This window comes from Nerophis ophidion, unplaced genomic scaffold, assembly GCF_033978795.1.
Source record: "Nerophis ophidion isolate RoL-2023_Sa unplaced genomic scaffold, RoL_Noph_v1.0 HiC_scaffold_106, whole genome shotgun sequence".
NCBI classification, from domain to species: domain Eukaryota; kingdom Metazoa; phylum Chordata; class Actinopteri; order Syngnathiformes; family Syngnathidae; genus Nerophis; species Nerophis ophidion.
In genome coordinates this window covers 76385-94524 of record NW_026907028.1, presented here as the reverse complement: position 1 = coordinate 94524, position 18140 = coordinate 76385, and the positions used below count along the sequence as shown (strand labels likewise).

General features: G+C 38.9%; 3 protein-coding genes across 3 annotated transcripts in view; 2 read left to right on the top strand and 1 right to left on the bottom strand.

Moving 5' to 3' along the window:
• The window catches only part of LOC133547441 (uncharacterized), a 146793-nt gene that overhangs the window by 60737 nt on the left and 67916 nt on the right, over positions 1-18140 (top strand). The gene's annotated exons all lie outside the window — the stretch shown is intronic.
• LOC133547439 (zinc finger protein 37-like) overlaps positions 1-18140 on the bottom strand; it is a 190846-nt gene that overhangs the window by 112175 nt on the left and 60531 nt on the right. The gene's annotated exons all lie outside the window — the stretch shown is intronic.
• On the top strand, positions 1820-14299 carry LOC133547438 (zinc finger protein 664-like). Its single transcript, XM_061893120.1, has 2 exons — positions 1820-2340; positions 12307-14299. The coding sequence occupies exons 1-2, from the start codon at positions 2166-2168 to the stop codon at positions 13560-13562; spliced, it is 1431 nt and encodes a 476-aa protein (XP_061749104.1). The 5' UTR covers positions 1820-2165; the 3' UTR covers positions 13563-14299.

Sequence of the window (18140 nt, the reverse complement as noted above, 5' to 3'; positions counted from 1 at the left end):
AAAATAAAATTGCCTCAAACGTTTGCTTACCTGTAACAAAATTATTTGAACATATTTTCGATGACTGGGAATGCTCGTCTTTCCTATTTATGCTGGCTATTTTCTGGGTTAGTTCGCCTTCGTGGCGATGAATTTTAGGAATACTAAAGAATCCACGTTTGACTGAACTTTGGCGGCGTTTAGTGCACCCATTAACCCAACACAAAACTACCATATTGTGTGCTTTTGGCTACCTGCGTGACGATTGTTTGCCTTTCAAAATGTCACACGACCCTTCGTGACCCGGATGAATGACGTCACATGAAAAGCATGTATTGCTGTCCTGCTGAAGACTTAATTAAAGCCAACTTATTCATGCAGCTCGACATAGTTCTTCCTATGGGTAAACACAAAGAACAACCAATGGCAACACAAATGGGTTACATTGTTATCACCAGGAAAGATGAGATCACCTACCTAGGTTCCATTCTAGAGGCTAATCATTCCTGTGATAAAATGGCAACCAAGGTCATCAAAAAGGTCAACCAAAGAACGAGATTCCTCTACAGAATCTCCTCTCTGGTCAACAAAAGCACCTTGAAGATTCTAGCGGGAACTCTCATTCAAGCCTTTTTCGATTACGCTGGCACCTCCTGGTACCTTAGCACCTCCAAAACTCTCAAATCTAGACTCCGAATATCCCAGAACAAGCTAGTTCGGTTACTTTTAAACCTCCACCCAAGATCACACCTCACTCCAACCCACTTCTCCAAAGTGGGCTGGCTCAGGGTGGAGGACAGAGTAAAACAACTTGCACTGAGCCTAGTCTATAAAATCCGCTACACCTCCTTGATACCGAAGTACATGTCCAACTTCTTCCTTAACGTAAATGACCGCCATAACCACAACACCAGGGGGAGCTCCACAAACCACGTTAAACCCAGATTCCGATCTAACAAAGGTCTTAACTCGTTCTCTCTCTATGCCACATCAATGTGGAATGCACTCCCAACAGGTGTAAAAGTAAGTGCATCTCTATATTCCTTCAAAACCGCTCTAAAACAACACCTCCAGGCAACTTCAACCCTTTACTAATACCCTCCTCCATTCACATCTCATCTCCCCGGATTATAAATGACCTAATGTAAATAATCAAATGTACTTCTAATGTATATACTTGTTCTTATGCTATCTGAACTCACTATGTTCTCTGCTGGCTGTACATATCCTACCAAGTAAGACCTTCACTGTTTCAATGTCCACATTTCTCTGTTGATGCAATTGTTGATGACTGAAGTACTGATATCAACCAAAGCTCCTCATCCCACCCCCAGATTGTAAATAATGTAAATAATTAATTGTATATACTATGAGTATTAACCTGTGTGATGACTGTATTATGCTGATAGTATATATTTGTACCATGAATTGATTAACATGGACCCCGACTTAAACAAGTTGAAAACTTATTGAGGTGTTACCATTTAATGGTCAATTGTACGGAATATGTACTGAACTGTGCAATCTACTAATAAAAGTATCAATCAACCAATCAATCGAAAATTATATTTCAAATATATAAACCGTATTTTACTTTAAATCATGTATGTATGAAAATAATTAACTAGTAGTGTTTTTAATGCACTTATTGTGTTGTCTGTCTAACTGTAATAAATGCAGACGAGGTGTGTTCAACGTTGACTCACACAGCGTGCTCATAACCACATTCTAGCTGTCTGCATGGCGACATACGACACCACTTCACGGGGCTACCGCGCATGCTCGTCACCACTGTTGCATGCTGGGTAGTGTAGTTCTTATACTCCCTAGCCCAAAACATCACAACTATGACTCAGGCCCCGCCCCTACGGACGCATGCTTGGAAGACATGCGCTTTGCGGCAAAGTCCTCCTTTTCTCCACACACGCTTCTAAGCCTCGCCACATCTCCTCACATCGCTACTAACTACACTTTATTCATCTTCCGTGTCAGGATAAACTCCACTCGTCTCAGCCACATTTGGACATTATTAGGCCCGTTTAGCTTGATAGTTGTTTGAGCGCGCCAATTAGCTTAGCATGCTAGTTAACTTAGCTTGTTAGCCGCTAACAAAGAGACGCGGATTTGATCAACACATCGCTTAGTTAAGATCAAGTGTGAGTGTAAAGTGTTGTGATTGTGTGAAAATGTGCGAAAGAACGATAGAAAAGTATGAGGAGGAACTTTGTTGTGTGAAAATGTGCGAAAGAACGATAGCAGAGTACAAAGAGGAACTTTCTCGAACAAAAGAAGAGAACGAGAGACTACGTCAACTATTGGAGGCTGTTTTCAAGAAAGCTCAAGTTGTGTTACACAGAACAGGTTTGTTTACTTCTTACTCTCACATCTTTACTAACTTTATATTTCATCATGAACATGATGTGTTTGCAGCAGTCATTTCCATTAGATCAGGGGTGTCCAAACTTTTTCCACAGAGGGCCGAACACGGAAAAATGTAAGCATGCAGGGGCCATTTTGATATTTTTCATTTTCCAACCATAACAACATATATGGATTTTTTTTTTAATCCTTAGGGTTCCTGGGGAGCATAGAGGGTCTCAGTCACTAAAATGTTAAAAAAAAGGTCAAATTATTATTGTATTTATTTTATTTAAGGCTTACAGTAAATCTCTATATCAACTTGAGGTTGATATAAAGTAAAACAAATAAGGTTTTATGCCTTTTCCGTCAAATATAACTTTGTTTTTTATAGTAAAACTGAAATATGCAGTATTTAGATAGATGGATATGACTTTATTGATTCCTTCAGGAGAGTTTCTTTATTTAGCAATTAAAGCCCTCAAAGATCAATAATGCAGGACATCATTGATCTTAATTATTTAATATTTTTGAGTAATCACAGTGAAAAGTCAAATAAAATCCTACTAAATATATTTGAGATCCGAAAGGTTCCCCACTCATAAAGTGATGCATTTTTATTAGATTTTTTTTTTACTTTTAACACTTAAATTTCAAGATAAACTTCCGATATATATGTCAATTTTAAGTTTGAACTATTATTTTGTTTATTTTATGCTCTTTTTTCCAAATTTTGATGTTTTTATATGACAACCACACAACATATGCAATATTTTTTTCTATACAAAACATTTTAAAGTGATAACTTTTTTGTTTTTTTTTGTCATTTGTTTTGAGCAATGGAAAAAAAAATGAAGAATTGCAATACTATCAATTTTGCAATCTTTGCAGAATGGGTGGCGGGCCGGTAAACGATTAGCTGCGGGCCGCAAATGGCCCCCGGGCCGCACTTTGGACACCCCTGCATTAGATAATGTCCAAATAGAGGTGGTTTGGCACACTTATAATTAAAAAAACAAAACTAATGTTGTTTTTCATCAGATATGTAGTAGTATTGTATATGTGGATGGGGGCCCTGCTTTGGTAATAATGTGTACCCCTTTCAGAGATCACATTTAGTTCCACTTCAAACATTCACATGATGGACAATAAGATGAGATGGTATAACGTGAACATTTGTGGAACCTTTTTACTCAAAGGGGGATCTCGTTGGAAGCGCGATGTATGAGCAGACGCTGTTTGGGTATAACAAAATGGTGTCTGCAAATGTAGTTTACGTCACTACGTCAGTAGTTGTCAAACTTTTTCACCAAGTACCACCTCAGAAAATACTTGGATTTCCAAGTACCACCATCATGAACAGCATTAAAATACAGTAGCATAGTAGGCCTTAATTATTCATTAAAAACAAGGAAGACACATTATTTAAAGAGTATATTAAATCATTTTAAATACTGTTGCATTACACACAGTTTGAACAGTAACACTGTGTTTGCAAGTAGGAAAATAAAAGACTGTACTTAAATAATACGCAGTGCACACCAGATAGATTCTGGTGCGCATCAGATAGTTTCTAGGATGCAGTTTCCTCAGTTGACCTCTGATCTGGTCCACAGAGATGACTATACATGGGTTTCCGATGACGTCACACCCGTCCCACAATTCCCTTGTCCGCCATCTTGTATGTCAAAACAAACACTCGTAACCAAGGACGCCTCCGTTGTTATTTTTGTGAGAATGGGTCACACATGTGTCGTTTGGGGCTGTGTAAACCGCGCCAATTTAGGACAAAGAACAACAAAGTACTACGATATCCCTAAGGTTATAGTAAAACAGGGAAAAGAAACCGAGCGACTGTCGACAGAAAGGAGCAACCTGTGGCTAGCTAGAATCAATCGAGTGGGATTTACCCCTGATCCAGCAAAACAACATTATAAAGTTTGCTCTGATCATTTTGTAACAGGTACTTTGAATTATGTTGCTCTCTGTATCGATGATAAAATGTGTTATGGTTAGAATGGATATTAAAACATAGGAGGAACTACTGTGCCTGTGCTTGTACTTAATAACGCTCGACGTCTGACGTTGTTGTTGCACAAATATAACCTTCTATATATAATATAGGCAATCGCTGCTTATTTTTGGACGATTTTATTAAAATTTGAATGAATTAAATCAAGTAACCCTAAACTATGCAGTTGCATAGTTAGAATCATATAGTTCTGAAAATACTTTTGGGTACTATTTATCAAGTGCTTCTGGACGATAGTCTTCAGCATATCCTGGAATCAGAGAAAGTAAAACAGGCTTAATTTTTCGTTTGGATTTTAATTCTCTGTACAAGTCTGACAGTTCATCTTGTGTCCCCTTCTGTACCTCCGGTAGTTTCCTCTGTTTTAATGGTGCCGGTGTATCTCCGGATACGATTGCCTTGTCTAGCTTTCTCTTCATTGTCTTGGCGGATGTGAAGTTAATGTCCTGTATGGTCTTGTACCCAACTTTCTTGACTGCAGATGGAAGTAGCCAGTAAGATTTTTCCTGTGTGACTGTGGTGTTGTCCCGCATCTTGACGCTCGTTTCAATGGCAAACAACAATGCAGAAACATGTGAACATATTTCGCCAATGCCTGCCATACATGTACAGTGTCCTGATAAAACACGACCCGTCTTCTCTGATATGACCCATGGCACCAAACACATATCAGTTGATCTCTGAGAGTGACGAACACCAGCGATGAGCACACATTTATCTTCCATTGTAGCCAGTTTCATTTCCTGTACCCATCCACACACAAAGTAATTGTACGCTTCGAGCGACTTGTAGCCCTTGAGCTCATCCAGAGTGTAGGCACTAACATTGTTCACCAAATAGTTGACGATGTCGGCGTAACTTATATCCGGATAACATTTTCAATTCGTGCTTTCCCATCTCATACGGATCTTTATCGCCAATATCCTTCCATTTCTGTAAATACCTGGCTTTGCATCTAGCGTCTGTCTGTGGGGAACTTTTACGACTTCTTTCAAATTTCCTGAAGTGGACGTCATTGTTGCTGCAAAAGTGTGGAAATATATTTAGAAAACTGCCGCAGACAAGTAAACAAAGTTTTGTTGCACAAGATGGCGGCTGACTCGAAGGATTATGGGTAATCGCCGCTAGCGGAAACCCATCTATTGTCTGGTGGAGGTGGAAGAGTAAGGGGTTACAACCATGGCTGGGGGGGAGAAGAAGAGGGGGTGGCTGTGATGAGGAGTGGGGGGTGGGGAGGACACGTGCTGGTTGAACCGGTTGAAGAAGTTATTCATCTCAATTGTCCCCCCTACTGCTCTGGTCTTTGTCTTGTGGCCTGTGAGGGTTTTCACACCTTACTAGACCTCCCTCATGTTGTTCTGCTCCACCTTCTTCCTGTAGCTTAGTTTAGTCTTTATTTGAAGGGACAATGCACAGAAACATTAAGCTCAAAGACAGATATGTTCTGTTCCAGATTATAGCTATATAGCTAATTTCCATCTGCAGTCCCTGGCTACCTGTCCTTAGCCTTCCTCACGCGTCCTTTCTTCTCCCGCTGTGCTGCTCTCATTGCCTCCCTGTCTCCACTCCTGAAGGCAGCTTTCTTCTTGTTGAGCACAGCTTGAACCTCCTGTGTTACCCAGGGTGTGTCATTAGGGTAGTACCGAACAGTCTTGGCAGGGCAGGTCACGTCTAGGCAGAAGTTGAGGTGATCCGTAAGACAGTGAGTCAGACCATCAATGTCCTCACCATGTGGAAACTGTGTTCCATTTGTCTGTCACAGAATTACATCACACTAAGACGTTCAGTGACAGTTTTCCAGTGTTTATCAGTGATTTTTCTTCAGTTATTTAGAATTTTTGTACAGTATCAATCAATGTTTATTTATACAGCCCTAACTCACAAGTGTCTCAAAGGGCTGAAAAAAGGCAGTAAAAACCTTTTAAACAAAGTGTTTGCTAGTGAAATTTTCTGAAATATGTAGGTATATTTTTGCTATCGTTTACATTTTCAGAATGTATAATGTTGTGTTTTAGAGTAATGCTTTGACATTTTTGTCAGGTTCAAACACCGATGGCATCTCTTAGAAAAGACAAGAAGCAAATAAATCAAACAGAGACTGGTTTCTATTTACCTCATGAGGAGAAACGTCTGGGCTGCAACTTTGTACAGTTTCCCACCACGCTCTGACGAGGGAGTTCCACGCATCCTCTTTATTTGGGTCTTTTCTGATTACATAGCTGCAGCTGTTTCTAAAGGGAGGGGGGCCGTACACAGCTTTTGCACTCAGTCATAAACAGTTCAAAGAAAAGGTGCCTGGAGTTGCACCAGGTCTGCTCCCTCTCCGCTTCGTGAATCTCGGGTCAGGACAAGGTCTTCCTGTGGCTGTCAATAGATCAAAGAAACCGACACCTCCATGTTGCATCCCATCGCACACAGTGGAGTTTTACAAGCCTTTTGTTTGATAAGATGAAATACAGTTTTTGTCTTCTAGCAGGGGACCTGAACTCAATGGAACACAAAGTTGTGTTATAACTTATGTACAATTATTCTGACAATTTTGTTATTATTGTTAATATCTGGAATCAATTTTTGGCAGCAGCAAAGTGGCAATTTGGGTAGTTTTTAGCTCTAAAAAGTACAGTAGGTACTTGATTTACATATGTGTAATGCCCATAAGGGTATTCCCGTAGAATATGCAGAGATAAGATATGTCAATATGAAAATGTTACTTAAAATAAATTTTTGTCAACAACAAAGTGTCCATTTGGGTAGATATTTGCTCTAACAGGGAATTTAAACAAGTAAACAGTACAGTAGGTACTTGATTTTGATATATGGAATGGTCATAAGGGTATTCTAGTAAAATACGCATCCGTAAATATGCGATGTGTAAATATCAAAATATTACGTCAAATCACTTTTTGTCAGGCAATATTACATTTAATGACAATTTTACATAAATGAATACATCCAATCCTGTTGTACATATTTATCATGTGCAGGAAGAAATAACAGTTACAGCTGTGTGTATCTTCCAAACAAGAAAGAGATTTTATCACATCAACATGGGACTAACAACACTCCTTTAAATCTCATCAATACCACAGAAGAGGCAAACTGTCCTTTTCCGGGCACGATAAAGTCTCAAATAATGTCAAACACGTAGCGACACAATAACCAGGAAGAGAAAGTGTTTATCTTACACTTAGTAATCCGCCGTGGACAGACCAAGCCAAAACTGCAGCTTCAGCGAAGGAAATACGTTTTCAGCAGGCATTCACATTTTGCCACAACACCCCCAAAGGGACGTGGGGGAAAGTCCTAGTTGGAAATACAGCCGGATTAACTCCTGAACTAGAAAGTCAAGGGCGGTCACGGCATGTTCTTGTCGTCGATGTTGGTCAATTTTTTAGGGCATTACGGCAAGTCACAAGGGCAGTTGCAGCTTTTGTCACGGTTGCCTTGGTTAAATTCGAGCCCTGCTAACGGAATTAATTTTTAATCAATGTTATTAATTTGTGTGTTACTTCAAATAACTGACATTATGTAGTTAAGATAAGTTTCATATGAGAGCAGTCTTCACCGGACCGAACAGCAGGACTGGTGTAACAATGACATTATTACACGTCACTCTTTATAACTCCTTGTGCAGATCTGATTGTTCATTATTTAAATGTTGACTTCAGTTTGAAACAAAGGTGCTAACATTCATCGCATTTGGGGAGGCATGTTTTAAAGGGGAACATTATCACAATTTCAGAAGGGTTAAAACCAATAAAAATCAGTTTCTAGTTGCTTATTTTATTTTTCGAAGTTTTACTCAAAATTTTACCCATCACGCAATATCCCAAAAAACGACTTCAAAGTGCCTGATTTTAACCGTCGTTATAGCCACCCGTCTATTGTCCTGTGACGTCACTTCGTGAAGCCAACAAAAACAAATATGGCGGATAGCACAGAAAAGTATAGCGTAGTAGCTCTGATTCAGACTCTGATTTCAGCGCCGTAAGCGATTCATGTATTGAAACGGATGGTTGGAGTGTGGAGGCAGATAGCAAAAGAGAAATTGAAGAATAAACTGAAGCTATTTAATCATATCACGACAGACAGCGGCAACGAGGACGAATTCGGCGATCGCCACCTAACCAACGATTGCATCTTTTGACCACTGGTGCAACTTAAATCTGTCGATTGGTAAGTGTTTGTTTGGCATTAAATGTGGGTGGAGGGAAGGGCTGGATGAAAATATCGCTACAAATGAGGCATAATGATGCAATATGTACATACAGCTAGCCTAAATAGCATGTTAGCATCGATTAGCTTGCAGTCATGCTGTGACCAAATATGTCTGATTAGCACATAAGTCAATAACATCAACAAAACTCACCGTTGGGATTTCTCTGTTATGGTTTACTAAAGACGTGACGGACGGACACCAGATGGCATTAATGTCCAAAGATTTATTCTTATACAAAGTAAAAAAAAATATATATATATATATTATAGTATATACATATATAATACAAAATATAATAATAATAATAATAACAATACTAATAAACTAGAGAATGATGTGTGTGTCAAAAAACCCAAGAGTGTGTTGTAAGACTATGTGTGTATAGATTAACTGGAGTGTCTTACCAAAGTGTTGGAGGTGCGTGTTGAGAGACGCGATGCAGTCCAATAAGGGCAAAGACAGGCAGGGTAGTCCGTGGAAGGAAGCGAGGAGTCGAGGGACGAAGGAAGCAATCTGAGGACGAAGGAGATCCGGAGAAGAGTGAGACGCACAGCTCACTTTGCAGGTGACGGAGAGTTTGTACTTCAACAGAGAACTAAGTTCCCGCCAGGATCCCTGGGTCCACTGGTCTTTTAAGCAGCTCACGTCGTCACTCACAGGTGTAGACTGCGGCCAGCTGCGGCGGAGAGTGGGCGCGGTCCGCTTGATGAGCGTGGGGGCGTGTCCGGCTGCGCTGTCAGCGGGCCCTCTGGGTGGAACCGCAGCGGAGGAAGATGCAAACCGCATGTGACACAACATTCTCTGACTTTATTGTTGGAAATGCATCTGCTTTGAGTGTCGCAGGATATCCACAAATTCTTGCCATCTCTGTCGTAGCATCGCTGTCGTCGGTAAAATGTGCGTCCAATTTCTTGCCACTTTCGTATCTTTTGGCCACTGGTGCAACTTGAAACCGTCCCTGTGTGTGTTGTTACACCCTCGGACAACACACTGACGAGGCATATTGTCTCCAAGGTAGTGAAAACAGTCGAAAAAACGGAAAATAACAGAGCTGATTTGACTTGCTGCGTGTAATGTGTATGAGAAAATGGCAGATTGCTTTACGTTTTAAAGTCACGTTGTGACGTCATCGCTCCGACAGCGAACAATTGAAAAGGCGTTTACATCGCCATATTCACCCTTTTAGAGTTCGGAAATCGGTTAAAAAAACATATGGTCTTTTTTCTGCAACATCAAGGTATATATTGACGCTTACATAGGTCTGGCGATAATGTTCCCCTTTAAAGCAGCTGTTGTGATAGTAGCATTCGGTGTGTGCTCCTCTAAGAATGGCAGTATGTGGGGTACGTGACGAGTAAGTGAGTGGGCAAGTTAGGAGAGGTAGTGCTAGCATGTGCAGGACTGTCAATAGCATGTTGGATGTCCGGTTGTGCCCTGTGGAAATTATAAATAAAGTGAGCAAGTTGTAACTAATTGATGGCCTCATCATTCCGACCAAAGTGAAAGGTCTCCCCTGCTCTCCTCGACTACGGTCTGGGAGCCGACAAGCAGGGAAGGTGTAAAACAGAACTTGCAACCCGGTGCATCCCTGCTTAAAGCGTCACCTTTATTGTTAGATAGATAGATAGATAGTACTTTATTTATTCCGTCAGGAGAGTTCCTTCAGGAAAATTACAATTTTCAGCACAATCCCATTCAAGATCAGACAAACATTACAGGGAGACAGAACAGGATCGCTGACGGGTCTGCCGGCTTCCAGCGCCCCTTACAAAAAAGATGACATACAGGTAAACAAGGGGGGTGGGGGGAAGAAAAAAATAGAAGATTAAAATAAAATTAAAAAATCGGTCTTAGCCTGGGCCCTGGAGTGGGGGTGCAGACTGAGGCCAAGGGGAAAAAAAAAAAAAAGTTTTTAAGTCATATTGTACTTCACACCCTTATTATTAACCAGTAGAATTGTAGTTTTTTGCCTTTCTTCCTCTTCAAGATGTTATTGCTTGTATGCAGTCAGATGAGAGAGCAGAAGCGGCACTTTTCAAAGGTAGTATCGTACTGTTCTCAGTTGATTGGCCACAATGCATTACATTATATACATGACAAACAGCTCAATTTTTGTTCCATCTGACATCACAAGGACAAAGATAAGACCTTCTGGAGGAAAGTTCTGTGGTCAGATAAAATAAAAATGGAGCTGTTTGGCCACAATACCCAGGAATATGTTTGGAGGAGAAAAAGAGAGATCTTTATCCCAGGAACACCACACCTACCTTCAAGCATGGTGGTGGTTGTATTATGCTCTGGGTCCGTTTTGCTGCCAATGGAACTGGTGCTTTAAATGAGATAATGAAAAAGAAGGATTACCTCCAAATTCTTCAGGACAAGCTAAAATCATCAGCCCGGAGGTTGGGTCTTGGGCGCAGTTGGGTGTTCCAACAGGACAATGACCCCAAACACACATCAAAAGTGGTCAAGGAATGTCTAAATCATGCTAGAATTAAGGTTTTAGAATGGCCTTCCCAAAGTCGTGTGGACAACGCTGAAGAAACAAGTTTATGTCAGAAAACCAACACATTTGGCTGAACTGCGCCAATTTTGTCAAGAGAAGTGGTCAAAAATTCAAGCAGAAGCTTGTGGATGGCGACCAAAAGCGCCTTATTGCAGTGAAACTTGCCAAAGGTCATGTAAGCAAATATTAACATTGCTGTATGTACACTTTTGACCCAGCACATTTGCTCACATGTACAGTAGACCCATAATAAATTCATAAAAGAAGCAAACTTCATGAATGTTTTTAGTGAGCAACAAGTATGTGCTCCAATCACTACATCACAAATAAATAAGAGTTGTAGAAATGATTGGAAACTCAAGACAGCCATGACATTATGTTCTTTACAGGTGTATGTAAACTTTTGATTGTGACTCTATATATGCATGTGTCCATCCATTTTCTACCGTTTATCTGGAGCCTATCTCAGCTACAATTGGGTGGAAGGCGGGGTATGTATATATGTATATATATATATATTATATATATATATATATATATATATATATATATATATATATATATATATATATATATATATGTGTGTGTAGGTGTGGGAAAAATCACAAGACTACTTCATCCCTCAATCATCAGGAGAAAAATCTCCTGATGATTGAGGGATCCCCTCATGAAACAGCTCTGTAGAGATGAAGTAGTCTTGTGATTTTTCCCACACCTACATATTGCGCTCTACCACGGTATCGAGCACTATTCTCTGGATAATCCAATCAAGACATATATATATATATATATATATATAGTTTAACAGTCCAGTTGTGATTGATTGAATGCCCTGAGAATTATACTGTACATTCTTTTGTAATTGCCACAAAATAACGTGTAGTATTTTGTTAATTTCTTGCCAAAAATATTTTTATTTTATAGATATTTTCATAGCAGAATATTGTCCTTAGGGCCCTCTGGCACCTCATGGGGGACCCCTAAAATCTGTGCCTTTTAAGACCTCACTGTTGGCTTTGTACGCTCATGTTACTTCTCAACTAGTCAAAGTTGATGCTAATCAACCTGTTTCTTCTCCTTTTTACTGAATGTGAAAGCAAAAGTGAGTCCACAAATAACCCAATCGTAAAGCAGAATCGAAAATTAAATCTGAATTGGTGAAATCTTATCTATTTCCATCCCAGCATGTGTTTGTCTTCTTGTGTCCTGCAGACGTCTGTGAAAAATATCGCCCACCTGAGCAGCAGGAGGGGTCCTCCAGTATGAAGCAGAAGAAGTCACAGTACCTCCACGTGAAAGAAGAGGAGCCACAGCCCCCCTACTTTAAAGTGGAGGAAAAACAGCGGCTGTACCCCCACTTCATAGAGGAAGACAAGAGACACCTCATCAGTGTGAAGAGTCAAGGTGATGAGGTCAAAGGTGAAAGTGAGGAGAAAAGAGAGGCGGAGCCTCCAAGCAGCAGTTTAGCAGAAGCTGATGGAGACCACTGTGGAGGATCACAAGCAGACAAGCTCTTAGCTCCACTATCAGATAGTGAGGACACAACGTCACACTCTCCTGACACTGATGATGAAGACTCTAAAGATGATAAGACATGTCACACTGACAACACTCACTTCACATCTTCTCACTCTCACAAAACTTTTAAATACCATTGTAGTCTGAAAAGACACATGAGAACACACACCGGAGAAAAACCTTTTTCTTGTTCACTCTGTAGTAAAGGTTTTGCACAAAGTTCAAGTTTGGTAAAACACATGAGAACACACACTGGTGAAAAACCTTTCTCTTGTTCAACCTGTGGTAAAGGTTTTAGAGAAAGTCAACATTTGAAATCACACATGAGAACACACACTGGTGAAAAACCTTTTTCCTGTTCAATCTGTGGTAAAGGTTTTAGAGAAAGTCAAAATTTGAAAAGACACATGAAAATACACACCGGAGAAAAACCTTTTTCCTGTTCAATCTGTGGTAAAGGTTTTAGAGAAAGTCAACATTTGGAGGTACACATGAGAACACACACGGGTGAAAAACCTTTTGTCTGTTCAATCTGTGGTAAAGGTTTTACACGAAGTCACTATTTGAAAGTACACATGAGAACACACACTGGTGAAAAACCTTTTTCCTGTTCAATTTGTGGTAAAGATTTTAGAGAGAGTATATATTTGAAAAGACACATGAAAAAACACACTGGAGAAAAACCTTTTGTCTGTTCAATCTGTAGTAAAGATTTTACAGAAAGTCGATGGTTGAAAGTGCACATGAGAACACACACGGGTGAAAAACCTTTTGTCTGTTCAATCTGTGATAAAAGTTATACACAAAGTCAGAGTTTGAAAAGACACATGAGAACACACACTGAAGAAAAATCTTTTTTCTGTTCAACCTGTGTTGAAGGTTTTACAAGAAGTACAGATGTGAAAGCACACACTAGAACACACACTGGTGAAAAATCACATTCCTGTTGAATCAGCAACAGAAGCTTTTGTTCACAATCAAAGCTTGTAGCACACATGAGAAGACACCCAGGAGAGAAAGTGTTGAGTTGCAGTGTGTGTGGTGAAAGATTGTCTTCTAAGTACCAGTGTAAGAAACACAAGTGTGCTGGTGAGAACAGCAGCAGCAAATGAAACTGCAGGATTTGAAATAAACTGTCCAGACTTTCATTTTGACTTTCTAACAACATCAGCACATATAACATGTGTGACATTGTTGTTTGTCCAACAATCTTTTTAATATGCTTCTACATTTATAGATTACATAGTTTGAAATATAAAATTATTACTTATTTGTACTTCTAATTGTTAATAATCCCATAGATTATCACCTTTATATGATATACATATGTACTGGTTCACATCTGAAACATCTTCTGGACCACTTCAGGAAGCATATTATTATTTACTTTATACATCATTTGAACAGTTGTCTTTTATACAATTTTAAAATGTGTCTTTTTAAACCATTTGTTGGGTCTCTATTCATCCATTTTATTCATTATCGTTATTACTCTGTATTATGATGATTGTGTTGTGATTGTTTTATATGTATGTCCCCAGACCTTTATGCAGTATAAAAGTGAGAGAAAATGGCTGAGTTGTGTGTGAAAAGATGGTTTTGTTTTTACAAACTTACATTTGTGGATACATCAAATAAATCCAGCATTGTGTTTTAAACATTTTTTTCAATGTTTTTTTTTTTTTTTTCAACATCCCTAAAACGACATCAATATCAGTCAAAGTTTGGAGTGTCAGACAAAAGCCAATATTGTACATCATCCCACAGAGATTTACTTTGCATACATTCTTAAAATAAACTGTTTATTGTGTTTCACAGTCACAGAACCAACAAGTGTTGTCTTCAATTGCAAAACAACATCCAACATATTATTTTAAGTGGTCAATTCCGTCTTTTTTTTTTTTTTTCCTAAATTAATGTTTTTGCCTTAGAAAGAAAGATAAGAAGAAGGTGAAATAGTAAATAAATAAATACAAATGCAGTAACTAGAATATTTTGAATGAAAGCCTTTTTAAATTGTGTAATTTTTTTTTTTATTTTCAGTTCTTACTTAATGAAATCTTCAAATATTAAAATATTTTTATCATTCAATAAGTGCATCAGTGACCAAATGCCTTTTTCAAACCATTGCTGTACAAAGATGGATTTGTTTCTCATTTTAATATAAGAACAATTCCATAGTGGAGTATTGTGTGTGATGAAGTTGTGTTTGTAAATTAGTTTCCAGTACAACAACACTTGCTGGTAGGGATGGGTACTGTTCACTTCTAATTCCATGTTTTATGTGTTATATATGTCAATATATTGTGTGTTTGTATTTTGCCAACATGGTAGAATCACATGATAGGCAGGTTGTATCATGTTTTTTCTGTCACCTTGAGGAAATGGCATAAAGAGGAAGATGACAATATAATGTCACTTGGACAATGATGTACAGAACAGAGGAGATTTAGTTCATTTTTAGTTTTGCTTTTAGACTATTCGTTTTTTTGTGTTTTTTTTTTGACAAAACCTCTTCCTTATCCAGCTATGGATTTCTGGTAGCTGCTTAAAAATAATTAATATGGAAAGCTTTACTTTAATAAGTGTATTGTTTTCCATTGATAAACACAATTGGGAACTGACGTTGCCAAGAATGGAACTCACGTCTTGTAGAATAAAAGGCCAACGCACCAACCTTTGTGCTATCAAAGTTTTGTTGACGTTACCAACAACAATCAGTAATCTAATGTTTATGAAATGGACATCAAGTTTGTTGTTTTGATTCAGTTTGTCATCCTTCTTTGATTCTAGTGGCATTTAAACAACTGTTTTTATTCTCTCTCCATATTCCCAACTGACCACAAGACTCAAAAGCCAACATTTTCGATGGAGCTTGGGCGGTTTATAACTTGTTGAATTTCCCGGCAAATCTGTACTGCTTCCCGAAGCGGTCACGGGGCTTCTTACGTCATCATTTCTGGCTCCTCCCCTGAATGAAATAGGCCTCCATACACGCCTGGTGGAAACACCCCCTCCATTAGTCCACACACGCCTCCAAGCCTCCGCACCATCGGAAGCAGACCAAGGATCGCTGGCTGACAGTGAGAGTGTCTGAATCTTTTTAGGCGGTTGTGCATAAAGTGATTTGTGAGTGGATGGAGATGGAAGGGGATCGTAAGGAGGTGTATGAAGAAGGTATGGACATGGATAGGACTAGAGGGGAGAGAGGAAAGAAGGGGAGAGGAGGTCATGAAGGTAACTCCAGTGCTAAAAGAGTCCAGTGGAAAAATATTATGGAATAATAAAGAAATATATACATTGCTAAACTTCTATAATACATGCAAAAAATGACAAATATTCAAGTAGAAACAATAGTGGACCACTCTCTATCTATCTATCTATCCATCCATCTATCTATCTATCATTTGGTGTGGTGACTTTAATGCACATAGCACAGTGTGGGATGGACAATTGCAAGATTATATATACATTGAAGTCAAATCGAGACATGAAGGATATTAGTTTGATGACACTGGTTAAGGGATATAATTTTTCCTTTTTTTTTAAATAGGTTAAAAAACTGTAGATTTGAAGACATTATATGTAAATAAACAAACCGCCTGTTATTTGAAGTAATATGCCAGTAATGACCAACTATGTATATTTCAATTTTTTTTTACAGAAACTGTGTACAACTGTAAAAAACATGCTATAATGGCCCAGAGCCGGCCCGAGGCATAAGCGAACTAAGCGCTTGCTTAGGGCCCCGCGGCCACCAGGGGGCCCCCAAAAGCAATTAACAAAAATGTTTTATTTTTTGCATGTGTAACAGAGGTCATTTATGATCTCAATTACTTACTGCCTTACTACTGTTCTTATTTTAATGTCATTTTATATAATTTATTACATTCAGACATTATGTAATGTGACTCTATTTCGCAATTGTTATTATTCTAAATTCAGTACTCTCATTTCCTACATTTTTTATGGTCATTGAACGTCACATGTCACAGCAGACTTCCAGGCTGAGACACGAGTGTGTCGTCAGTCTTTTGTCTTCCACGTGACGCTAAATTGTACTTTCTGGCGTCTCTGAATTAGCTATCAGCTAACTTATTAGCAGGCTAGCTGTAGGCCTAAAAGAGACATAATTATGTTAAGTTTTGTTTTGTTGTATTTCTGTACAGGTCAATGAATGTAAAGAGGCTGATTTGAAACTCACTGTGATTGTTTTCACCAGGTATTGTGTATTTTTTTGTCGTGTGTTAATGTGTTAGTCAGTCTTTTGTCTTCCACGTGACGCTAAGTTGTACTTTCTGGCGCTCTCTGAATTAGCTTTCAGCTAACTTATTAGCAGGCTAGCTGTAGGCCTAAAAGAGACATATTTATGTTAAGTTTTGTTTTGTTGTATTTCTGTACAGGTCAATGAATGTAAAGAGGCTGATTTGAAACTCACTGTGATTGTTTTCACCAGGTATTGTGTATTTTTTTGTCGTGTGTTAATGTGTTAGTCAGTCTGTTGTCTTCCACGTGACGGTTTATAAATGTAAAGTGGCTGATTGGAGACTCACTATGATTGTTTTCACCAGAATAAACCATGTTTGAGTCGGAAACGTGACTGGGTGTCGTCTTTTGGGGAAAAACACAAGACAAGGGAGTACTTCATCGCTACACATGTACGAGTCTGACTGATGATTTCTAAATGATCAAAGATATATTATTGTACAAAAACACAATTTTAGGTCAACTGAGTGCTGCTGCTGATCTAGGCCTAGTGATTCTTCCTGCCTCTCTTTAAATGTCAAAGCTCTCTACCTGCTGCACCTGTGACGTTTGCCGCCTGCCGTGCAATGTCAGTGCGCACTGGGCATCAAAAGCGCAGATAGAGGCAAAACAATGTCACAAAAAAGGACATATCCTTCCAGCCGTGTCACCAGACAGATTTCACTGGGGCACGTGCCCCAGTATTGATCTGCAGTGCCCCAGTAAAAATTTCACCAATAAAAAAAACGCTTCAGAGTTTTAAGTCTACATAACATAGGACTACAGCGCACATACTACTTCGTATGGTAATTGATTGCTACTGTATTCACTCCATCTAACAATGAGCACATGGCTAATTAATATGGTAATTTATTCACGTGTGGAGACTTCAGTTGAGAGAGAGAGAGAGAGACAGAGAGAGAGAGAGGGGATGAGAATCACTGCATGAGGTAGGTAACGTTAGCCGACAACAATTTATTTATATTATTTTGGTTTTGATTTGACTCAAACTGTAACTCCTAGATGGATTTAAGAAAGTTATTTGCCCGCAGCAGGGAAGAAGCAGCGAGGAATGAGAGATGTAAGTGAAGTCCTCGCTAGCTAGGCAACATCATTGTCTTAAGTTGATGCTAAGTTAGCTAACGTTATTCCTTGTATCAAGACAAACATATTCATTAAGTTGATGCTAAGTTAGCTAACATTATTCCTTGTATCAAGACAAACATATTCATTAAGTTGATGCTAAGTTAGCTAACATTATTCCTTGTATCAAGACAAACATA

Excerpts from the sequence above, each read along its gene's own strand:
- LOC133547438 (XM_061893120.1), top strand. The coding sequence starts at position 2,166 with ATGTGCGAAAGAACGATAGAAAAGTATGAGGAGGAACTTTGTTGTGTG. Across the intron at positions 2,341-12,306 it reads AGTTGTGTTACACAGAACAG|ACGTCTGTGAAAAATATCGC; the intron begins GTTTGTTTACTT and ends TGTGTCCTGCAG.